The 26,128-nt window shown below is 40.8% G+C and overlaps 1 protein-coding gene and 1 pseudogene across 2 annotated transcripts in view; both read right to left on the reverse strand.

Moving 5' to 3' along the window:
* Positions 1-1,012: 1,012 nt before the first annotated feature.
* LOC115117244 (intestinal mucin-like protein) overlaps positions 1,013-26,128 on the reverse strand; it is a 30,305-nt gene continuing 5,189 nt past the window's right edge. For both annotated transcript variants that reach the window (XM_065022222.1, XM_065022223.1), the window contains 15 exons: positions 12,005-12,249; positions 10,906-11,089; positions 9,776-9,977; positions 9,277-9,455; positions 8,935-9,004; positions 8,167-8,309; positions 8,046-8,077; positions 7,446-7,614; positions 5,716-5,756; positions 5,405-5,527; positions 5,171-5,269; positions 2,913-3,041; positions 2,640-2,679; positions 1,564-1,684; positions 1,013-1,385 (listed from right to left, as the gene is read on the reverse strand). In XM_065022222.1, the coding sequence (XP_064878294.1) occupies positions 1,205-1,385; positions 1,564-1,684; positions 2,640-2,679; positions 2,913-3,041; positions 5,171-5,269; positions 5,405-5,527; positions 5,716-5,756; positions 7,446-7,614; positions 8,046-8,077; positions 8,167-8,309; positions 8,935-9,004; positions 9,277-9,455; positions 9,776-9,977; positions 10,906-11,089; positions 12,005-12,249 (1,958 nt within the window). In that variant the 3' untranslated portion in view covers positions 1,013-1,204. The remainder of the gene's footprint in view (positions 1,386-1,563; positions 1,685-2,639; positions 2,680-2,912; positions 3,042-5,170; positions 5,270-5,404; positions 5,528-5,715; positions 5,757-7,445; positions 7,615-8,045; positions 8,078-8,166; positions 8,310-8,934; positions 9,005-9,276; positions 9,456-9,775; positions 9,978-10,905; positions 11,090-12,004; positions 12,250-26,128) is intronic.
* On the reverse strand, positions 15,147-16,158 carry LOC135573432 (mucin-2-like; annotated as a pseudogene).

The raw sequence follows: 26,128 nt of genomic DNA on the forward strand, positions 1-26,128 counted from the left end.
TCTGCTCCATGTCCTTACAGAACACCAACAAGCTCCCATCTCTCTGCTACATGTCCTAATAGAACACCAACAAGCTCCCATCTCTCTGCTCCATGTCCTTACAGAACACCAACAAGCTCCCATCTCTCAGCTCCATGTCCTAATAGAACACCAACAAGCTCCCATCTCTCTGCTCCATGTCCTTACAGAACACAAACAAGCTCCCATCTCTCTGCTACATGTCCTTACAGAACACCAACAAGCTCCCATCTCTCTGCTCCATGTCCTTACAGAACACCAACAAGCTCCCATCTCTCTGCACCATGTCCTTATAGAACACCAACAAGCTCCCATCTCTCTGCTCCATGTCCTTACAGAACACCAACAAGCTCCCATCTCTCTGCTCCATGTCCTTACAGAACACCAACAAGCTCCCATCTCTCTGCTCCATGTCCTTACAGAACACCAACAAGCTCCCATCTCTCTGAACCATGTCCTTATATAACACCAACAAGCTCCCATCTCTCTGCTCCATGTCCTTATATAACACCAACAAGCTCCCATCTCTCTGCTCCATGTCCTTTTAACTTCTAAATTGATGATACCCATTGTTTTTTGAAGAATATAACTTATAAATGACTAATCAACTGAGTTCAACTGTCGTAACCCATCAGAACCCAGAATATAAGATTGTTTTATTCCGTTGTTGGTAAACGACATAATTGTTAACAAAAACTCTATTGCCTCAACACATGATTAAAACTATCATTTTGATATCATGGACGGTCATTTCTTACATCCATGGCCTGTCTATGAACCTGAGAGTGGTTACATTTCTCCAGCCCCATTCTTCAGGTTTTTGCCAAAACACTAGCAGGGTGGCCACTTTGTTATTGTTTGAATTGCAGATTGCCCCTTTTAATAGTAACCGTTATGTAATGAATACGTTCTTTATTAAATACTATGTGTACTGTTTCCCTAGTCACACAATGACGCACTTGACAATATGAAATAAAACAAGAAAGATAATGACTTCATGCTTCTTCATCAGTTTAATAGGTTTGCATAATGTCTATGATAGTGTAGAGAGAAAGGACATGCAGTTCGTGAAAGTAGCCTATATGATAATGAGACAGACCCTATTGGTTCCCCTAGATACAACTATTTCATATTCCATGCAGTTAAGGTAAATAAGAACATTTTAAAAGACTTAATTCGTCAAGGCCTAATCTAAGTGGTTCTTCTTGTCACACTCAGAGTCATGGCAGCCACACTTATCAATGTAAATGTAGGACTGCATGATCTTCTTCCCATCAGGGCAGACCATCTCCACCTTCCTCTCACTGGTAGACATCTCTTGACAGCAGGAGCAGGAGTGCATCAGGGTGTTTTTCTCTGCAGAGTACCTAGCAAACAGGACACACAAACAACACTGTTAGAAACATAGGTCAACTCCCATTGAATTCTCACCCTTCAATCCAATTCCCCACTTACACATTTCTGCAAAACCCAAATGCATGTTGCGTTTGTTTCTGTGTGCTTTTTTGGCATGTGTGTGTGTTCTTATTTAGAGTTTGTACTCACATAGAAGATGTTCCACAGGATCCCCCGCAGGCTGAGATTTCCACCGGCACAGAGGACCTGCAGTTATTCACCTCTAGGTAGGTGGTGGTGTTCTTCACATCACAGTGACTGATTAAAGTGCCTGTGGAGGTAGACAGGGTTAAGGAGGACATTTTAAAGTGGTGAGTTTCCCCCTTACTATGTAAAGATGGACTAAAGATGAGCAACTTGAAAAAGTACATCACATCTGTATTCAGTTTCATCTACAGTAACTCAACATTGATTTATTGTGTCATAAGATGTTAGGTTCATAAGAGGTTATGTTCATAAGAGGTTATGTTCATAAGAGGTCAGGTTCATAAGAGGATTTATGTTCATAAGAGGTCAGGTTCATAAGAGGTTATGTTCATAAGAGGTTATGTTCATAAGAGGTCATGTTCATAAGAGGTTATGTTCATAAGAGGTTATGTTCATAAGAGGATTTATGTTCATAAGAGGTCATGTTCATAAGAGGTTATGTTCATAAGAGGTCAGGCTCATAAGAGGTTATGTTCATAAGAGGTCAGGCTCATAAGAGGTTATGTTCATAAGAGGTTATGTTCATAAGAGGATTTATGTTCATAAGAGGTTATATTCATAAGAGGTTATGTTCATAAGAGGTTATATTCATAAGAGGTTATGTTCATAAGAGGTCAGGTTCATAAGAGGTTATGTTCATAAGAGATTAAGTTCATAAGTGGTCAGGTTCATAAGAGGTTATGTTTATAAGTGGTCAGGCTCATAAGAGGTCAGGTTCATAAGAGGTTATGTTCATAAGAGGTCAGGTTCATAAGAGGTCAGGTTCATAAGAGTTCAGGTTCATAAGAGTTCAGGTTCATAAGAGTTCAGGTTCATAAGAGCTTATGTTCATAAGAGGTTATGTTCATAAGAGGTTATGTTCATAAGAGGTCAGGTTCATAAGAGTTCAGGTTCATAAGAGGTTAGGTTCATAAGAGTTCAGGTTCATATGTTTGACTCGTAGATCTGACATATAAACGAAAAAATACAAAACAAATCATGAATATTTATAAATGAATCATTATATTGTTTTAACTTACAGGTTGTGCAACATCCATTTGCATCAGTTTTCTCAGTTCCCTGTGAAAAAGAATAGTGTACAGCTCAATTTGGATATGACTAGTTACAGTCTATTGAGCTAGAGAACACAGTATAGATGTTATAATGGAAAACTATGATCATCTATGAATATGTTACTCGGGTGTAAATTCAATATAACCTACAAGTTACTATCAAATGAAGCAAGCAGTATATTTAGGTATAGTTACTTTACTTCAAACAAACACATTCAACCAGTTTCCTCATCTACTTACAGGGACACAGTCCTCTGGACGGAACACTGGGCATTTCAATTTGGATTCCACAACGATGAACTGGCTGTTTGTCTTTGTGCATTCATACTTCACACAGCGGTCACTAGGGGGCGACCAAAACCTCCCAAGCTGTCAAGTAGCAAAAAAATAAATGTTGGTAATTTAATACTGTACGTTATAAAAACATAAATGAATAAGAAAATTCCAAAAATGATGCAGAAAAATTAATCCATGCTTTTGTCACTTCTAGGTTAGACTACTGCAATGCTCTATTTTCCGGCTACCCGGATAAAGCACTAAATAAACTTCAGTTAGTGCTGAATACGGCTGCTAGAATCCTGACTAGAACCAAGAAATTTGATCATATTACTCCAGTGCTAGCCTCTCTACACTGGCTTCCTGTCAAAGCAAGGGCTGATTTCAAGGTTTTACTGCTAACCTACAAAGCATTACATGGGCTTGCTCCTACCTATCTCTCTGATTTGGTCCTGCCGTACATACCTACACGTACGCTACGGTCACAAGACGCAGGCCTCCTAATTGTCCCTAGAATTTCTAAGCAAACAGCTGGAGGCAGGGCTTTCTCCTATAGAGCTCCATTTTTATGGAACGGTCTGCCTACCCATGTCAGAGACGCAAACTCGGTCTCAACCTTTAAGTCTTTACTGAAGACTCATCTCTTCAGTGGGTCATATGATTGAGTGTAGTCTGGCCCAGGAGTGGGAGGGTGAACGGAAAGGCTCTGGAGCAACGAACCGCCCTTGCTGTCTCTGCCTGGCCGATTCCCCTCTTTCCACTGGGATTCTCTGCCTCTACCCTGTTACGGGGGCTGAGTCACTGGCTTACTGGGGCTCTCTCATGCCGTCCCTGGGGGGGCGTCACCTGGGTGGGTTGATTCACTGTTGTGGTCGGCCTGTCTGGGTTGGCGCCCCCTTGGGTTGTGCCGTGGCGGAGATCTTTGTGGGCTATACTCGGCCTTGTCTCAGGATGGTAAGTTGGTGGTTGAAGATATCCCTCTAGTGGTGTGGGGGCTGTGCTTTGGCAAAGTGGGTGGGGTTATATCCTTCCTGTTTGGCCCTGTCCGGGGTGTCCTCGGATGGGGCCACAGTGTCTCCTGACCCCTCCTGTCTCAGCCTCCAGTATTTATGCTGCATTAGTTTATGTGTCGGGGGGCTAGGGTCAGTTTGTTATATCTGGAGTACTTCTCCTGTCCTATTCGGTGTCCTGTGTGAATCTAAGTGTGCGTTCTCTAATTCTCTCCTTCTCTCTTTCTTTCTCTCTCTCGGAGGACCTGAGCCCTAGGACCATGCCCCAGGACTACCTGACATGATGACTCCTTGCTGTCCCCAGTCCACCTGGCCATGCTGCTGCTCCAGTTTCAACTGGCCTGGGCCCTAGGACCATGTCCCAGGACTACCTGACATGATGACTCCTTGCTGTCCCCAGTCCACCTGGCCATGCTGCTGCTCCAGTTTCAACTGTTCTGCCTTACTATTATTCAACCATGCTGGTCATTTATGAACATTTGAACATCTTGGCCACGTTCTGTTATAATCTCCACCCGGCACAGCCAGAAGAGGACTGGCCACCCCACATATGCTCTCTCTAATTCTCTCTTTCTTTCTCTCTCTCGGAGGACCTGAGCCCTAGGACCGTGCCCCAGGACTACCTGACATGATGACTCCTTGCTGTCCCCAGTCCACCTGACTGTGCTGCTGCTCCAGTTTCAACTGTTCTGCCTTATTATTATTCGACCATGCTGGTCATTTATGAACATTTGAACATCTTGGTCATGTTCTGTTATAATCTCTACCCGGCACAGCCAGAAGAGGACTGGCCACCCCACATAGCCTGGTTCCTCTCTAGGTTTCTTCCTAGGTTTTGGCCTTTCTAGGGAGTTTTTCCTAGCCACCGTGCTTTTACACCTGCATTGTTTGCTGTTTGGGGTTTTAGGCTGGGTTTCTGTACAGCACTTTGAGATATCAGCTGATGTACGAAGGGCTATATAAATAAATTTGATTTGATTTGATTTGATAAGAGTTGATAAATCATTTATAAACTTTTCAGAAATATCTACATCATTATTCAAAAATGTAAACAAACATTAACTTCTTAAGCATTTACACCTTTAACATTTATGAGAATTTATAAGCAATTATAGGTTCTCATTATTGATGTCATTCGTCCCTTTGACATTTCACAAAGATATCTGATATTAAAAATAATCTGATTTGGGTGCATTATCTCATCAATGTCACCTGAATGATGTGAGATGTGGCATCTGGGAGACCGACAACACAGTCCTTCTGTACACACGTTCCACAACATTTCTCAGGTACGACTTCATACTCATAACCCTGGAGGAGAATCAACATGGTGACATCATTAGGGGATTTCCTTCATATAAACCTGGAATATTATACTGTATAGCCAACCATGTAAAATGGTTCACTTATGTTAAACCGAGTTCGCAATTATCCCGAGTACAGTACCGTTGGGCAGGTGGTGTAACAGTTGATTTGGGCACACTCAACAACATATAGCTTGGAGACTGGATCCTTTTTAGGACCACACTTGCACTCCTCACAGGTGCCGTTGGGAACATTTTCACCAAGCTGGAGAATGAGAGTTAGTGTCATGCACTGAAGCAACAATTCAGCCTGGGGCCACAGTGGCTCTCAGGATTACTTAAAGGGGCAATCTGTAATTGGTACATCAATATTTAGGTTTATTTTATACAACATTTACAAATTATTTATTGTCATATGGCTCTGAGTGATATCAAAGAAGTGTCACTTCTCACCGTGTATTCAGTATTGTTGTGGACACAAACAGGTTTGGCCACTGAAAGAACACACAATAAAAGGGTCAGAAAATGGTTGAGACATAACAGTTGTTGAACGGTTAAGTTAGTCACAATTCCTGCACCATGTTACCATCATGACACCTGCACCATGTTACCATCATGACACCTGCACCATGTTACCATCATGACACCTGCACCATGTTACCATCATGACACCTGCACCATGTTACCATCATGACACCTGCACCATGTTGCCATCATGACACCTGCACCATGTTACCATCATGACACCTGCACCATGTTACCATCATGACACCTGCACCATGTTACCATCATGACACCTGCACCATGTTACCATCATGACACCTGCACCATGTTACCATCATGACACCTGCACCATGTTACCATCATGACACCTGCACCATGTTACCATCATGACACCTGCACCATGTTACCATCATGACACCTGCACCATGTTACCATCATGACACCTGCACCATGTTACCATCATGACACCTGCACCATGTTACCATCACGACACCTGCACCATGTTACCATCATGACACCTGCATCATGTTACCATCATGACACCTGCACCATGTTACCATCATGACACCTGCACCATGTTACCATCATGACACCTGCACCATGTTGCCATGATGACACCTGCTCCATGTTCATGATAATATTTACATTAATCCTGGGCTTAATAATTAGCTCCAGGTTGAAGTTAAAGTCAAAGTACATGATATGTTTGAGCGAGCGCTGTGCCTTTCCACGTTCATGGAATAGAAATATGAAGTCACTGTTTTATCACTTTACAAAGTTTTTAAATTATGGTGCATGATGGTCCAATGACATGGTCCAATGACATGGTCCAATAACATGGTCCAATGACATAGTCCAATGACATGGTCCAATAACATGGTCCAATGACATAGTCCAATGACAGGGTCCAATAACATGGTCCAATAACATGGTCCAATAACATGGTCCAATGACATGGTCCATTGACATGGTCCATTAACATGGTCCAATGACAGGGTCCAATAACAGGGTCCAATAACATGGTCCAATAACATGGTCCAATGACATGGTCCAATGACATGGTCCAATGACATGGTCCATTGACATGGTCCAATAACATGGTCCATTGACATGGTCCAATGACATGGTCCATTGACATGGTCCAATAACATGGTCCAATGACATGGTCCAATGACATGGTCCAATAACATGGTCCAATAACATGGTCCAATAACATGGTCCAATAACATGGTCCATTGACATGGTCCAATGACATGGTCCATTGACATGGTCCAATAACATGGTCCAGTGACAGGGTCCAATAACATGGTCCATTGACATGGTTATGAGTTTTCTTTGTTGTTACTTTTAAGGTTGGAATCAACATGCAGAACCTCCAGCAGAAAGAGAGGTAAGAAACCATTGGTCCACCAGCTCAGGGACAAGCTACACTAATCACAGTCTGGTGATTATGTCACAGAGTTATGGCACATTTATGAACCCTTTATAAAGCACGTTATAGATGCTTTGTAACACCTTTATGTAGTGCCTATGAAGGCTTTATGAAGTAGCTAGAATGAAGAGCTGTTTGGTGCTAACATTACACTCCTTTTCATATGCCAAACATTTAGCACAAGCAGACTTGTACCCGGGTTACCTGGTAGCACGTTAAGGTGCCTCTCTATCCTGCCTCTACTCACCACATGTATTTTTCTGACAGCAGTCCACCGTCTCGTTGACCAACACCTCACCGTACTTCTTACAGGTAACAATTTCTTGGGGCGGACATTTCACTGGTTCACACTGGACACTCAGTGTGTCAGCATTACACGTGCACTTCTGGCAGTTACTGTACCAAGTCTCACCAAACTGTGTTGGGACAAAACAAACACTGTTAGCAGAGACTTCAAATTTATTACGACGAGGACTGGCCACCCGTCAGAGCCTGGTTCCTCTCTTGGTTTATTCCTAGGTTTCTGCCTTCTAGGGAGTTTTTCCTAGCCACTGTCTTTCTGCCTCTGCATTTCTTGCTCTTTGAGGTTTTAGGCTGAGTATGTGTAAAGGCTTTGTTGCTGCTGCTGATGAAAAAAGGGCTTTATCAAATACATTTGATTGATTGATAATAGCAATAGGGCTCCAGCCTCTTCAGGGCTGGACAACTTACAATCCCCAATGAAACTAGTAAACTGATTAAAATAATGGGGGTTCTATACAGAACCTTTTTGTGGGCCATAATGTGAAGTGAGCTGTTGAACCATTTCTTCTGACAGATTCATTGTGGTATACATCCACATTATTACCTGTTTGGGTTTTCCATCAGGTCCTGTGCATCCTTGAAGGGAAAATAAGATCTTAGGTCATACATGCTGGTACTTTGAGACACAATTAAACAATGTATTCCTTAAACTGACACATCCTTACCACAGTCACGAACACAGGTGTCAGAGAATGTGTTGAACAAGATGGTACCCTCGGGGCAGAAACAGCCCTCCATGAATGAGTCACATACAACGTCACGGGTCATTTGTGCTCCTTGACATGGATGCACATATTTTTCATTGTATCTAAGACAAGAAAAAACATTTTTTTACAGACTAGAAACCTTGGTATAGAATGGAAACCTTTAAGAATGCATGTTCATTAGGTAGAGGTATAAAATAATGAGATGGGAATGAGATGCGATGGGAATGAGACGAGATGGGAATGAAATGAGAATGAGATGATATGGAAATGAGAAAGAGAATGAGATGAGATGGGAATGAGAATGAAATGGGAATGAGAATGAGATGGAAATTAGATGAGAATGAGATGAGATTGGAATGAGATGAGATGGGAATGAGATGAGAATGGGAATGAGATGGGAATGAAATGTGATGGCAATGACATGAGATGGGAATTAGAATGTAATGAGAATCAGATGAGATGGGAATGAGATGAGAATGAAATGGGAATGAGATAAGATGGTAATGAGATGAGATGAGAATTAGATGAGAATGAAATGGGAATGAGAAGATGGTAATGAGATGAGATGGGAATGAGATGAGAATGAGATGGGAATGAGATGAGAATGAAATGGGCATGAGATAAGATGGGAATGAGATGAGATGGGAATGAGATGAGAATGGGAATGAGAATGTGATGAGTATCAGATTAGATGGGAATGAGATGAGATGGAAATGAGATGGATACCTTGAATTGCATGTTGGCTGGATAGTAGAGCCACATGCCTTATACACTTTGGTCTTAGGGCATGTCAGATCTATATTATGGTCAAGATGGAATGAAAGGCAAAACAGTATGTACACAATTTGTAAATGCAGGTTGTCAAAATACAAATAATTCATGTAAATCGTAAAGTTATTAGAATTATTTAAAATCGTATTAACATCTATCCTGCATCCGAAATGGGAAACTATTCCCTACTTAGATCACTACTTATGGCAGGAGCCTGGTCAAATGCAGTGCACTATGTAGGGAATAGGATCCCATTGGGGACACAGATCCTTATTGGATATGAAAGTCCTTCCCTACCACATGTTCCATTAGTTGATTTCCTCCAGTCGATACAGACTCCAGCTCCTGCACACCTCACGGCGTAGGCTTCCAGGCTGGAGCAGCCGATTGAGATATTTGGCATGTGGCAGACATCAAACTTACAGGCCTCGAAGAAGGGTTGTTGTGGGATAACATCATGGCATTGCTTAAAGACCCTTCCAAAATAAAGAACCCTTTTAAGTTATTATATCGGACTAAACCAAATGGGGCATTTAACATGTCACAACAGATTTCTTACAAATATTGATTACTGTATGCCTTACACGCTAAATTATTTGTGAAGCATCTATGAAGTTCCTATGAATATGACATATTTCAGACGGCATAAACAGTCTAAGTTATGGAACAACAACCCATGCTTTACCGGAGAGTTTACAGACTTGTATGTAAACAGTGTCATAGCAACCTCAATCAGATTCCCTTGTCTTTGTAATATAGCTGTCTCTTTGTGTTATTACAAGGTTACACGTCTTACGGGCTAAGTATGATGTCACAGATTGATGTCTTTCCTGACGGGCAGGTTGGAGGCTTAGGGGTAGGTAGGGTAGGGGGTTGCCGTTCACAGTAGGGTTTTTTAACATCAGGAATCTTCCATTCATGAGCCATCCCAGGACATGATGGGTCAATCTTTCCATTCGGTAATCTGCAATCGTTTTTCCTGATATTGTCACAGGTACCTTTATAAAAGGTACAATAAATATGGGAATGAGAAAAAACACAAGTTATTTTATGTCAGAAACAGCTGCTCATAACTTTAAGCCTACCTACAGTATATTTTAATTGGTAATGCTATCATTGTAACTGTACAGTGAACTCTTTAATGTCATAGAAATGCAAAAACACGAAACAAAATAACATTAAATCATTGCAACAAATGTTTGGTTTACTCACAGAGTACTACAAGCTGTTCATCTGAATCATACTTAGTGTTTTTGATCTACATAATTCTGCATCCCAAATGGGACCCTATTCCCCCTGGTTAAAAGGAGTGCACTACAATGGGACCCTATTCCCCCTGGTTAAAAGGAGTGAACTACAATGGGACCCTATTCCCCCTGGTTAAAAGGAGTGAACTACAATGGGACCCTATTCCCCCAGGTTAAAAGGAGTGAACTACAATGGGACCCTATTCCCCCTGGTTAAAATGAGTGCACTACAATGGGATCCTATTCCCCCTGGTTAAAAGGAGTGCACTACAATGGGATCCTATTCCCCCTGGTTAAAAGGAGTGCACTACAATGGGAACCTATTCCCCCTGGTTAAAAGGAGTGCACTACAATGGGACCCTATTCCCCCTGGTTAAAAGGAGTTAATTACAATGGGACCCTATTCCCCCTGGTTAAAAGGAGTGCACTACAATGGGACCCTATTCCCCCTGGTTAAAAGGAGTGCACTACAATGGGACCCTATTCCCCCTGGTTAAAAGGAGTGAACTACAATGGGACCCTATTCCTCCTAGTTAAAAGGAGTGCACTACAATGGGACCCTATTCCCCCTGGTTAAAAGGAGAGCACTACAATGGGATCCTATCCCCCCTGGTTAAAAGGATTGCACTACATTGGGAACAGTGTGCCATTTGGAATGCAGTAAAGCCTACATACTTACCACACTGCCCCTCTGTGTTGTTGTGGAATAGGGAGTTTGGCAGGGTTACACTGAACATAAGGGACTTAAACATCACTGTTGCTTTAATGGCAGGGATCTTCAACAGTAACTCTACCCCAGTGCTGGTGATCATGAGGTCTTCATTAGAAAAGGTCGGGAAGATCTGATTTCCATTGATATAAACCTGGTGAATGATAAGGAAAAACATGACATTACGAATGAGAGTAGAGAACAGAATAACATTACAATAATGTAGATAAGATATGAACAGTTTCCAGAACTAAATGAAGTCACAAGGAGAGTTGGTAGTCTGTTAATAATTTGTCAATATAATGACATTCTTTGAAATGTCATGGGAATGTTTCAGATACCTTGATGATGGTTTTGAGTTAATGTGATGGCATCATCAAAGTGGTTAACCAATATGTAATGTTGCTAAATAACTATTTGTAACTACTGTAGTGTACAAATTACATTTGTCGTAGTCGGCAAGTTCAGATATCCCTATTAATCAATACCCCCACGTTACAAAAAGTAAATAAGTAAATAATAGATTTCAAAATATGAAGCTAGATTATTTTAAGTCTTAAAGTGGTATGATAATGTCTATTTCAAAGAATATCTATATCAAAGAATGTCTGTATCAAATAATATCTATAACAAAGAATGTCTGTATCAAATAATGTCTATATCAAAGAATGCCTGTATCTAAGAATGCCTGTATCTAAGAATGCCTGTATCTAAGAATGCCTGTATCTAAGAATGCCTGTATCTAAGAATGCCTGTATCAAAGAATGCCTGTATCAAAGAATGCCTGTATCAAAGAATGCCTGTATCAAAGAATGCCTGTATCTAAGAATGTCTGTATCTAAGAATGTCTGTATCAAAGAATGCCTGTATCAAAGAATGCCTGTATCAAAGAATGCCTGTATCAAAGAATGTCTGTATCAAAGAATGTCTGTATCAAAGAATGTCTGTATCAAAGAATGCCTGTATCAAAGAATGTCTGTATCAAAGAATGTCTGTATCAAATCATTTCTATCTCAAAGTGTACTTTTTCAAAGTGTATAAAGGTTTACAATAGCACAGTTATAATTACCATATTTGTTGTCACATTTAATCTCTTCGGAGTAAGAACGATTTTGTAAGACTTGTAATTGACAATCAGAGACTGAGGGCAGGTCGCATGTCCAGACGGATCGCAGTTATAGTTGTCGATGATGACACTGAAGTTCTGTAGAGGAACTATTTCTTTAATCAAAACGTAGGTGCAGTTTTCCTGGAAACTGTAATATTGGCCATCAAATGTGACGTAATGAGGGTCTCCCCATCCATAGCAGATACCTGAGAGATAGAACAGAAGAAGGAAACAAATAGATAGATCTCTCATCAATACAAGAGTTTAAAGTCCTACTCCAGTCTCCTTTTCACCTCATTTAACACCTGATTTACTGAACACAGCAGCTGGTCGAGGTATCCTCATGAAATGGCACAAGCTGATAACATCACAATGTCACCATCAGATCAGACCAAGGGTGCAACTTTCACCGGGGACGGGGGGTGGACGGGGGCATGTCTCCCCCACTTTCTGAAATTTCATTTTTGTTCCCCCCCAGTTTAATCATTGTAATGTGATACAAAACAAGGCAACGCTGCGCTTTAGGACCATGCGGACGCCTCTGAGTGGTCGAGTAGGGTGTTTGGAGTGTTTATCCGACTGGATACAAATAATAATGATAATGATTATGTCCCCCCCCCCACTTCTAAAACCAAAGTTGCGCCACTGGATCAGACAAACTCCTTGAAGTTTTAATTTGGATATCACTTTCCAACAGGAAATGTTTAAAAAATCACTGGAGGACATCTTTAAAACAAGTACACTTGGAGTAATACGTATTTGTAGAAGGTGAGAACAGAAGATAATTAAAAACATTACGTTTTGAACTTACATTCACATTCGTAGTGATAGCAGCAACCTGATTCGTCATAGACTTTCACTGGTGGGTATCCATTTTCACACACAGGCTTTTCTACAGACTCATAGACCGCAGATGTGGTGGTAATTACACCCCTGTGGCATGTCTGAGTAGTGCAGTTGTCTGTCTTCCAAGTCTCACCATCCTAAAGTTGAAAATGTATGTTTTAGTCCTGAAAGTAAACACACTACGTACTACACAACACTATGAACTACACAACACTATGAACTACATAACACTATGAACTACACAACACTATGAACTACACAGCACTTAACTACACAACACTATAAACTACACAACAATACGATCTACACAACACTATGAACTACACAACACGATGCACTACACAACACTATAAACTACACAACACTATGATCTACACAACACTATGAACTACACAACACTATGAGTTACACAACACTATGAGCTACACAACACTATAAACTACACAACACTATAAACTACACAACACTATGAACTACACAACACTATGAGTTACACAACACTATGAGCTACACAACACTATGAACTACACAACACTATAAACTACACAACACTATGAACTACACAACACTATGAACTACACAACACTATGAGCTACACAACACTATGAACTACACAACACTATAAACTACACAACACTATGAACTACACAACACTATGAACTACACAATACTATGAACTACACAACACTATGAGTTACACAACACTATGAACTACACAACACTATAAACTACACAACACTATGAACTACACAACACTATGAACTACACAACACTATGAGCTACACAACACTATGAACTACACAACACTATAAACTACACAACACTATGAACTACACAACACTATGAACTACACAATACTATGAACTACACAACACTATGAGTTACACAACACTATGAACTACACAACACTATAAACTACACAACACTATGAACTACACAACACTATGAACTACACAACACTATAAACTACACAACACTATGAACTACACAACACTATAAACTACACAACACTATGAACTACACAATACTATGAACTACACAACACTATGAGTTACACAACACTATGAACTACACAATACTATAAACTACACAACACTATGAACTACACAACACTATGAACTACACAACACTACAAAGTACACATGACTATGAACTAAGAAACACAATAATTCTGTTTAGTTTATTTCATTACCTTTCTTGGTGGAAAGACATATTCACAGCCCGTGTAAGGTGTAGTCGGGGACAATGTAGATGTTGTAGTATGTGTAGCTTATTTTGTTGCTGAAACAGTGCTGACTGTAGCTGAAACAGTGCTGACTAGCTGAGACAGTGCAGACTGTAGTTGAGACAGTGCTGACTGTAGTTGAGACAGTGCTGACTGTAGCTGAGACAGTGCTGACTGTAGCTGAGACAGTGCTGACTAGCTGAGACAGTGCTGACTGTAGTTGAGACAGTGCTGACTGTAGTTGAGACAGTGCTGACTAGCTGAGACAGTGCTGACTGTAGTTGAGACAGTGCTGACTGTAGCTGAGACAGTGCTGACTAGTTGAGACAGTGCTGACTAGCTGAGACAGTGCTGACTGTAGTTGAGACAGTGCTGACTGTAGTTGAGACAGTGCTGACTGTAGTTGAAACAGTGCTGACTGTAGTTGAGACAGTGCTGACTAGCTGAGACAGTGCTGACTGTAGCTGAGACAGTGCTGACTGTAGTTGAGACAGTGCTGACTGTAGTTGAGACAGTGCTGACTGTAGTTGAGACAGTGCTGACTAGCTGAGACAGTGCTGACTAGCTGAGACAGTGCTGACTGTAGTTGAGACAGTGCTGACTAGCTGAGACAGTGCTGACTGTAGTTGAGACAGTGCTGACTAGCTGAGACAGTGCTGACTGTAGTTGAGACAGTGCTGACTGTAGTTGAGACAGTGCTGACTGTAGCTAAGACAGTGCTGACTGTAGCTGAGACAGTGCTGACTGTAGTTGAGACCATGCTGACTGTAGTTGAGACAGTGCTGACTGTAGTTGAGACAGTGCTGACTGTAGCTGAGACAGTGCTGACTGTAGTTGAGACAGTGCTGACTGTAGCTGGGGTCGTAGAGAGACATGGTCTGGCTTGTCTCTCAACAACACAACTTGAGTTACAGTAGGACGTGAAACACCAGCCTGCCCCGTCAGTCTCATTATGTATCAAGGAACCTAAACAAAAACCTATTATTATTAACAAATAGATATTAAATTAAGTGCATGAACGCAATATGTTTATCATTTTAATGAAGGAAGCTTATCAGCAGGGAAAGGTAGATTTTTATATGTCCAAAAACATAATGTGGTAGGATTTGTGGAGGTGGAAAAGGAAGGGGTTGTGATAGGGGTTGTGGTAGTGGTAGTGGTAGGGGTAGAGGTTGGGGTAGGGGTAGAGGTTGGGGTAGTGGTAGTGGTAGGGGTAGAGGTTGGGGTAGTGGTAGAGGTTGGGGTAGTGGTAGGGGTAGAGGTTGGGGTTGTGGTAGTGGTAGGGGTTGTGGTAGTGGTAGGGGTAGAGGTTGGGGTAGAGGTTGGGGTAGTGGTAGAGGTTGGGGTAGTGGTAGAGGTAGGGGTAGGGGTAGAGGTAGTGGTAGGGGTAGAGGTTGGGGTAGTGGTAGAGGTTGTGGTAGCGGTAGGGGTTGTGGTAGTGGTAGGGGTTGAGGTTGGGGTAGTGGTAGAGGTTGGGGTAGTGGTAGGTGGTAGGTTGGGGGGGTAGAGGTTGGGGTTGTGGTAGTGGTAGGGGTAGAGGAAGGGGTTGTGATAGGGGTTGTGGTAGTGGTAGGGGTAGAGGTTGGGGTTGTGGTAGTGGTAAGGGTAGAGGTTGGGGTTGTGGTAGTGGTAGGGGTTGTGGAATTGGTAGGGGTAGAGGAAGGGGTTGTGATAGGGGTGGTAGTGGTAGGGGTTGTGGTAGTGGTAGAGGTAGAGGTTGGGGTAGTGGTAGAGGTTGTGGTAGCGGTAGGGGTTGTGGTAGTGGTAGGGTTGTGGTAGTGGTAGGGGTAGAGGTTGTGGTAGTGGTAGGGGTTGGGGTAGTGGTAGGGGTAGAGGTTGGGGTAGTGGTAGAGGTTGTGGTAGCGGTAGAGGTTGGGATAGTGGTAGGGATTGTGGTAGCGGTAGGGGTTGTGGTAGTGGTACGGATTGTGGTAGCGGTAGAGGTTGTGGTAGCGGTAGGGGTTGTGGTAGTGGTAGGGGTTGTGGTAGTGGTAGGGGTAGAGGTTGGGGTAGTGGTAGAGGTTGTGATAGCGGTAGGGGTAGAGGTTGGGGTAGTGGTAGAGGTTGTGGTAGCGGTAGGGGTTGTGGTAGTGGTAGGGGGTGGTGTGGTAGTGGTAGGGGTAGAGGTTGGGGTAGTGGTAGAGGTTGTGGTAGCGGTAGAGGTTGTGGTAGCGGTAGGGGTTGTGGTAGCGGTAGGGGTTGTGGTAGCGGTAGGGGTTGTGGTAGCGGTAGGGGTTGTGGTAGCGGTAGGGGTTGTGGTAGTGGTAGGGGTAGGGGTAGAGGTAGTGGTAGGGGTAGAGGTTGGGGTAGTGGTAGAGGTTGTGGTAGCAGTAGGGGTTGGTAGCGGTAGGGGTTGTGGTAGTGGTAGGGGTTGATGATGTTGGGGTAATGATATGGGTTGTTGTTGGGGTAATGGTAGTGGTTGTGGAGGTGGTAGGCGTAGTGGTAGTGGTAATGATAGGGGTTGTTGTTGGTGTAGTGATATTAGTTGGGGTTGGGGTAATGATAGAGGTTATTGTTGGGGTAGTGGTAGGGGTTGTTGTTGGGGTAATGGTAGGGGTTGTTGTTGGGGTAATAATAGGGGTTGTTGTTGGGGTAGTGGTAGGGGTTGTTGTTGGGGTAGTGGTAGGGGTTGTTGTTGGGGTTGTGGTAGGGGTTGTTGTTGGGGTAATGGTAGGGGTTGTTGTTGGGGTAATGATAGGGTTGTTGTTGGGGTAAAGGTAAGGCTTGTTCTTGGGGTAAAGGTAGGGGTTGTTGTTGGGGTAATGATAGGGTTGTTGTTGGGGTAATGGTAAGGCTTGTTCTTGGGGTAAAGGTAGGGGTTGTTGTTGGGGTAATGGTAGGGGTTGTTGTTGGGGTAATGGTAAGGGTTGTCGTTGGGGTAATGGTAGGGGTTGTTGTTGGGGTAATTGTAGGGATTGTTGTTGGGGTAATGGTAAGGGTTGTCGTTGGGGTAATGGTAGGGGTTGTTGTTGGGGTAATGGTAGGGGTTGTTGTTGGGGTAATGGTAGGGGTTGTGGTTGGGTTTGATATAGTAGTTTCTTCTGTCTGTATTGTCAAAGTTGAGATTTGTTTTTTGAGTTGCTTTCGTGTATGGTGGATTTGTGACTACAGTGAAGTCTGTTGTTGTGGTAGATGCGTTGGTGGTGGCTGTTGTCGTTTCCTCAGAGGTAGTCCTCGTCTGAGTTGTTGTTGTGGTAGTAGTAGGGGTTGTTGTTGGTGGAGTTGACTCAGGGCCAGTTTTAATTTCCTCTGTTGTTTCTCTTGTTGTGGAATATGTTGTTGTCTTAGATGTTGTTGTGGTTGTTGGACTTTCTGTGGTGGGTGTTGTTGTTGTTGTTGATGGTGTAATGGTTGTTGTGGGTGTTGTTGATTCTGGACCAGTTGTAACTTCCTCTGTTGATTCACTTGTTATGGAATATGTTGTTGTCTTATATGTTGTTGTGGTTGACAGACTTTCTGTAGTGGTTGTTGTTGTTGTTGTGGTAGTGGTAGTAGGTGCAGTTGATTCTGGACAGTTGTAACTTCCTCTGTTACTTTTATTTTTGTGGATGGAGTTGTTGACATAGTTGTGGTTGATGGAAGTTCTGTTGTTGTAGTTGTTGGACTTTCTGTTGTTGTTGTTGTTGTTGGGGTAGTTGTTGTTGTTGGACTTTCTGTTGTTGTTGTTGTTGTTGGGGTAGTTGTTGTTGTTGGACTTTCTGTTGTTGTTGATGTTGTTGTGGTAGTTGTTGTTGGACTTTCTGTTGTTGTTCTTGTTGTTGGGGTAGTTGTTGTTGTTGGACTTTCTGTTGTTGTTGTTGTTGTGGTAGTTCTTGATGTTGTAATGGTTGTTGGCTACAAATATCAATACCAGATTTTCTATGGTTTCATAATCTCCTCCTTCTGGTCCAACAGAGGGATAGTTTTATTTTTATTTAACCTTTATTTAACCAGGAAGGGCTCATTGAGATTTAAAATATATTTTTCAAGAGCGTCCTGGCCAAGATAGGCAGCACAAAGTCATTACAAATATTACAGACAGACAACATGAAAAACTACAAGTAATCTTTTAAAAACCATTGAATTCACAAGAGTATAACAAAATCAAAAAGAGCAAATTAAAAACTTTGACAGGTCAGGGAATCAGCCTCAAAATCCTTCATCAGTGATTTAAAAACACCAATCGGGACAAGTTCTTCCACTTTAAAAGTATTTTGTAAGGCGTTCCAGGACGATGGCCCAGAGTACATAAAATCCCTTTGACCAAAATCAGTTTAGACATTTGGAACAGTTAGCAGGATAAAGTCCAGCGAACGAAGAGAGTGCCCACCACATTTCTGAACAATAAAAATGCCCAAATAAAAAGGTAGTTGTTGGAGGAAATTATAGTTGAAATGATTAATTATGTTTACATTTATTTAAGAACCATTTATTCTAATACTATTATGTTATGGTATGAAATATATGGGTTCTTGGTTAAGCTGTTACTGAAAATGTAAGTAAAACAAATTAATTGTCTGTACCTTGCGGGAAAGGGAGAGGGTATATCTTTTCAGACAGATAAGAATGTTTGTTTGATGTTCCATTAGTGGAGAAAAGTTTATTTTTTAGACAGATTGGAATGTTTGTTTTATGAGGGGAGTAGAAGACATCTCCAGACCTGAAGACACTGCGCTATTGTGTGGATCGGAGAGAGTGTGAGAAACTGATGATGTCATTTTATGTTCTCTCTTTAAAATGTAAGGTTCTTTGTATTTTTGGTCAGTACTCATCAAGAATAAATGCTGAACTTGTTTTTAAGACTGGTCCCTTTCTATTTCATGCAAATGATAAATTTACAACTTATTATGAAATAGATACAGTGTGAATTTGGTTTTGGCTACAAAACATATAGGAATTTAGAATTCCTCTATCAATTGGTCCTTCGATCCCGGATCTAAATACCCCTCCCTGTTATCTGGAGGTAGTACGCTGAAAATCGTGCACGGACGGGAGACACCCGTTTAAAAAAAAGTCCTGGCCTCCGAATTGAGGTTAAAATTAAGGCCGGCATATTATAACAGAAATCAGGGAGGGTGACTAGATACAACGAACATTGCTTTCCCAGTCGGCGATAAGGTCAGTAATCTGTATTCTTGATTAAGGGGGAATGACTTAAATTATCATAGGGTGGATTTAAGTTGTTCTCAGATTGAAAGTCAACTCTACAAATAGGCTATGCTTGGAGCGACATTTTAGTTCAAAGTCCTATAGGAACAGCGACTTACTGTATATTCCTACAGTGATCACTGTATACGGGTGAAAACTGGTGTCAGATCAAGCGATGAATGGACGGGGGGGGTTCCCGGTTTTTAGTAGTCTGTGTTCTTGATAGTGAAAAGTGATTGTGTGGTTGAGGTTCCGGGGAAGAAATGGAACAGGTGATTTTATACCATCAGCTTTCAAGAATAGACACTGCAGGATTGGTTTTGGGACTGGCCTCGGTCCATTTGTTTTCGGTCAACTTTACAAGTAGGCTATGTTTGGAGCGACATAGGAACAGTGATTACTGTATACGGGGGAGTTAAATGTCAGATTGAACAATGTATCCAGCGGAAAGACAGAACAAGTGACCCCATAGATATATAGTTCTTGATAATAGACACTGCAAGTTGGTGGTCTTTATTTAGATTATGGGGAACAATTGAATTGCTTTTCCGTTGGTCATTTTCAATCAACTCTACAGATTAAGCTATATTTGGGGCGACATTTTAGTTCAAAGTCCTATAGGAACAGTGATTACTGTATATTCCTACAGTGATCGCTGTATACGGGTGAAAACTAGTATCAGATTGAACGACGAGTGGACGGAGACTCTTGAGACTGTCTATTTGTCCTCGGTCAACCCTACAAGTAGGCTGATTTGGAGCGACAATCTTAGCAGAAGTCCTATAGGAACAGTAATGTATTGTATACGGGTGAGACTTAATGTCAGACTTTAGTAGATGAGGATTCCAATAAAGAGATATTAACCATAAGGTGTTAAATATTGGAATTACTAGGAGTGAGTAAATAAGGATTCCAATAAAGAGAAATTAACATAAAGTGTTGAAGATTGGAATTATTAGGAGGGGCAGGAATTTATTATAATGGGTAGTAATCCCTCTAAACTGCTTTCTGAAGAGACGGAAGATTACCGTTATATGAATCAAAAAGATCGAAGGAATGTAGATTTCTGTCCTAAATGGGAAAAAGGTATGGTTTTGACGGACGCCTAGATGTCGAAAAGTTAGAATCCCTTATAAAACAGATACAAAGGGAGCGAGATTAATGAGAATCCTAAACTGAGGGAAAACGTTGGGCGTCTAAATTGGGGCTATTTTCTGTTGTCTAGATGTCGGAGTAACAAATACAGATAACTGTAAAAATGGGTATATTTGCGGAGAGTCTCAGTCAATTTCATAGCGCTGGTGGTAATAGTGGTGAGCGCAGCAGTTTTACCAACGGCAATCCACGGTTCGGTTCCCAGCCGAGGCGGTTAACTAAAACTGATATTAGAGTGAAATTCACCTATTTGCATGTTTTGCCGGAAAAATACGGTCTCCAGTGGTTGTCTAAATATAACTGAACATTTATTATGTGTTTTAGATTGAATACATGTTGTTAAAAAAGAAGGCATTAAAAATAATGGCGAGACACTTGAGGTAATACGCTATTTTGCCCATAATGATCTGGGGGAATAATGTATTGAGATGGGAGTCGTATTTAAATAAATGTATCATAGAAGAGAAAGTCACCTAAAGTTAAATGTAGGGAATAACGGAGAGATACGATACAATTTCATGCTATCCGGACGTTATAGCTATTTATGAATCGACTGACATATGATAAGTTTAGCACAAAACATGGTACGTTTAAATGTTAGGGTATGGTAAGTTGAGAAGTTGGGTTGGTTTTACTTTGATGATTAGAATTTAAAACGAACGCAATCTGAATAGGGAATATATATTTTACAGAGGCAGGCAGATGTGTGATGACGTTTCACGTTGAACAACATCGTTCCTCAAGTTTTAAGGACAGAGAAAAGGGGTTGTGGCATTTAAAGGGAAAATGCGTGCATTATAGCTTAGAGTTACTTTTCAAAAGCGGCCAGAAGTTCCAAATACATTTCTTTTAAAAAGGAGAAGTATTGTAAAGATAGTCTGGAAAGATGCTACAGTTTGCAACGGAAGTGCGAGGCACTCAATGGGCTATATGGTGCAACGCTTTGGACTATAAAATAGGTAAGAATAGTTTCATCGTGAAAAGTTGTGATTGTTTTCCTAGGTATTGATTTTTGGTTAGGTAATGCCAGGGAATTCGAACAAAAAGTAACGTATTCTAAACATGATCTGTTTTCCGTTTTTTCGTTGCGGGGGAAAAATAAAATGTCTTGGCTTAAAGGGACAGTGCACGTCAATCACAGTGGTTCGAGAGTATGGCAGTGTATAAAATATTTTGGGACGACAATTTGAAGATAGACTGAATGAGTTACATGAAACATCAAGAGATTTAAAACAAACGATGTGAAGGGATTATCAGAATTATTGGGTGTCGTTGTAGTAGTAAAAGTTTGGGTTAAGGGGATTTCCCTGTTCCCAGTGACAAGGTATTTTAAAGGTGTACACTCACATATGCTAGTATGAGTTTTAATTAGACAAGTGAATAAAGTATTGGGAATGGAGTAATTAAAATACTGAGTCAAAGACGAGACAGTTACTTAGAGCAAAATGAATTCTAAATGATAACAAAGAGACAATTACGATTTATGCCCATTGAAATGTTTTTATAAAATTAGCGAATTTAGAGATATTGGTTGGGGTGGTAAATTATAATTCAGGATTTGAACAGATGTGATAAATTAGGTTTGGGTTATCGAACAACAATTATTTACAATTCATTGGAAGTCGTTACGGATTGGGCCAAGGTTGAGCGCTTGATGATGACATCACTAGCGAAGCACTATTGGTCGCCACGGAAATTACGTTGTGAATGGGGGTTACGGAGAAAATTGTTTGACTGTTAACGTGTGTATTAGTGTTTCGAGTAACTTTTCAGAAGTTGATATAAATTACAAAATACATTTTTAACAGTAATTTGAGAGTCGCCAGGATAGTCAGGAAAGATGCTAAAAACTAATCAGCTGATACGTTAGGTAGGCATCATAAGATTTGTGGCATTTGTTTGGATTGAACTAGGCTATGGGAGAGAGAGAGACTGGATGTATGAATCGTAAAACATCGTGGTAATGGATTCCATGGTTGTGATTCCAGGTTTGATTGTTTATGTAACACCAGTGAATTTGAGCACTTTCCATTGTGTGGAACCATGTTAGGGTATTTAAAGTTTGAAAAGCAACCTCTATAGTAAAACATAATTACATATGTTTCGGGAAACTAGCTAGGTTGAATTTGGTTATTTGAGTTTTTCCCCTGATACATAAACATCTGTAAAAGGGGCAAGTTGTTTTTCTTGAGGAACACGCAGATGGTGTTTTGTTTTATTGAGATTTAAATGTGAGTTTCTGAGTAATTTTGTCATCTGAAGCAGTATAGTAGTGAGTTTTTGTATAGTTTGGTTTTTGCTGATAAAAGTGGTTTGTTTATTGGTTACTGATGATTGGTTATTCTAGGAGTTGATTTAACTTAATTTGTTCTGGTGTGTTTAAGTAGGATTCTTCATACCGGGACGGATGGAATTTATCTAAAGGATGTGAGTTGAAGGAGCCAAGGGAAAACGCGTTTACATTTTTAGTAAATATCTGGTATTAGGATTTCTTACACTGAGAAATGTACGACATTTGCGGCAGAGGGGAAAAAGTAATACAATAATGTTATCGGATTAATTGTATCTAAGGGTAGCATGTTCATTTAAGTAAACATATACATTGACGTTGTTTAAAACTTATGATTAATGATTTGAGTTAAAGGGAAATCATCATTAGGTTTAGTTTATAGTTCACTTTTGAGTTTCTGAATCGGAATTAGCATAGTGAATGCTAGTTAGGTGTGTTGTGTTCTTCTGGGAAAATTGATGTTTAGGTGTCTCAGTTTTAAATGTTTCCTGGGATTATAATCTTGAGGGAGAATGAGGCCATAAACGACCAAATTAAAACAGGTCTGCAAGTATATACAAATAAAACCATTGTTAGGACTATTTGTTTTAGTGCAAAGGTATTTTAAAGAGGCACACTCACATATGGAACTTTATGAGTTTTTAGTTTATGAGTTTTAATTATACAAGTTAATTTTATTTTATTTTATGACCTATTGATCTTATCGTGACTGTCTTCTGAGGTCTGATCAGCCTCAGGGGAGAGTCATTTGTATAATGAATGTGGTCATATTGAGTTACTAGTTTTAAGGTAAATTCATTATAATGGAGTTTTGGTTGGAATTATTGTTTGAACCGCAAATGAGAAAGTGGTTCAGGATTCTGTTTTACAACATTAGCTGTGAAGTTTTTGAATGGGCTATTAATGATTTGGTATTGTAACAGAGAAAAAGTCATATTTATCATTGAGAATAAATAGGGGAAGATAAGATAGATTAAGCCAATAAGGCAGGGAATTACATAGAAAAATAAGTTGCAGTTTTTAGGGGTGATAAATTACTGTAGATAAGGTATTCCACACTTTGCAACACATATTAAATTCATGTTATTGTCAGATAGAATACTGAGGGTCCCCGAAGGAGAGGGCTTGTTAGTGTAGGAAGGATTGTGATATGGTTATCATTTATTAGACTTTGTTTGATTATTATAAGTTTTTAAATAGTATTACATTTAACAGGAATATAGGACATCTGTGATGATTTAGGATTATTGTTAGGATTAAGATAGATTGATTCAGGAAATGTAAGGACTTTAGAGAAAAGCCGCTCATAGACATGTTTTTTCTAAAATCAATGATTGTAGATAAAGTCAAACAGTTAGAAGCTTAGTGGAATTTGAGAGATATGAGAGAAAAGGGTTATCGGTAATATATATATTTAAGAAAATATATAAGTAGTACAGATAGTTCTTTAAAGTAGATAAGAAACTTGACAGAGTATTGTTACAGGATTGACATGAATGGACGCCCAAGAGAGAATTGGACATGTGGAACATTTAAAAGGCGCTCCTACATGATGATGTTAGACATTGGGATAATTTACTAAATCTTACCTAAGTCATTGTTTAAGAGTAGGCAAGGTTGTTACCTGGGCAGAGCCAGGTAACAAAGGGGGGATGGGTAAATTGTGTTTTAGGATAGGATGTGACCTACGGGATAATTAACTAATGTGACCTACGGGATAATTAAATAATAAAAAAATGTTTTAGCTAATAAACAGAACAAATGAGAAACTGTTTGTTAACCAAACCTGTATGTCCAAGATTTTATGCACTACAGGTGAACTACAGGTGAAGTCACTCAATCCAGTCCCAGAGGCTTGTTGGGGGGACCATACCAAGGACTCCTGGTGACAGCTAGCTGAAAGAGCTACCCGGATTCATATCGCAATGCGGGAGGGTAAGACACCATGATCCTGTCGAACAATAACAGAGTTCGAGAGGAGAACTGGAATTAACAGAATTCTGGGGGCCATCTCTCGAATGAAAAATACCTTACCTGTCCTTTCCTCACTGTTGTTGTTCATAGAAGTGAAGATGTGTCTGGCTCTTGCTAAGTGATGTGTTCTAGGGGAGAGGGTGGGGCTTCACATGGAAGCTGTTCGTCTGAGCTGTCTTATCGTGGGTGACATATTCCTGATACAGCACGTCCTACTCGAGTATGCGGAGAGTGGTAATTTGACCCATGGTTTAGACTATGAGGATTTTGTTCCAAAATAAGCATAAGAGATCCCTAGATCTGGGTAGACAGGAAGTTAGAGTAGAGGTTGGGAAGGATCTCTCAATGGAGTTTTATGTAGACCAAAATGGAGTCTCTAACTACATGGCAGTCTAGGACTCTGAGCCATTATGGCATATATCGGTGCAGGTTCCCATATTGATTGTGGACACAGGTCATAGCTCATTTGGAGAGAGAGGGCTATATGAATCCACTCACCCAGTATGGAAGGATGTGGAGTATAGCGAAGGTGAGAGTTTTTGATTGTAATCAGGAGAGAGGGATGTATTGCATGAAGATACGCTTAACCCTTTAAATAGAAATGAAGGAGGATCTAGGGTTGTGGTATGGAGATGACCAGGTCTTGGTCGACACCCTAGTACGGTTCTGGGTAGAGGAGTTTGGGCCGGTATGGTAAAGCTGTTCACGAAAGCAGGAATGCCAGATAATGACAGTTGTATTGATTTGCACTATTTAAATCCCCAGGTTCTTCCCTTTACAATATCCAGAGGAGATTATTACTGTTTGGCCCAGTATAGTACTCATGGAAAATATGTGGGAGAAGTTAGTACTTGTAATAGAACAGAGAATGTTACCACTAATAAGACCATGTTGGATTTGAGAGGTTGGTTAAACTCTGAATATTTCAGTAAAGTAAGGTGGGCCAGGGCTGACATCTGGTGGTTGTGTGGGGGAACAATTCTATGGCCAGTATTACCCACAGATTGGGTGGGGTCATGTGCGTTAGTGCATTTGGGGATGCCTTTTACACTCATTCGACACCAGGACATGAAGTTATCTAAACGGGAATAGAGAAGCACTCCATCTGGGTCATTTGATGACAAGGTATACATTGATAACATTGGGGTTCCAGGGGAGGTGCCAGATGAGTCAAAGCAAGAAATCAGATCCTAGCAGGATTAGAGTTAAGCATTTCCGGGGCTCTACTTTCAATAAGAACGTGGACTGGATTAATTATATTTATGATAATCAACAGTGCTTTAACAAGTATACTAGAGATGCTATTAAAGGTTTTGCAGAACAGACTGAAGCAACCAGCTGGATGGCTTGGCAGAATAGAATTGCATTCGATATGTTAATGGCGGAAAAGGGAGAAGTATGCGTGATTATCAGGACCATGTTCGTGCTTACATCCCAAATAACACAGCTCCGGACGAATCAGTGC

The sequence above is a fragment of the Oncorhynchus nerka genome, linkage group LG9a, assembly GCF_034236695.1.
Source record: "Oncorhynchus nerka isolate Pitt River linkage group LG9a, Oner_Uvic_2.0, whole genome shotgun sequence".
NCBI classification, from domain to species: Eukaryota; Metazoa; Chordata; class Actinopteri; order Salmoniformes; family Salmonidae; genus Oncorhynchus; species Oncorhynchus nerka.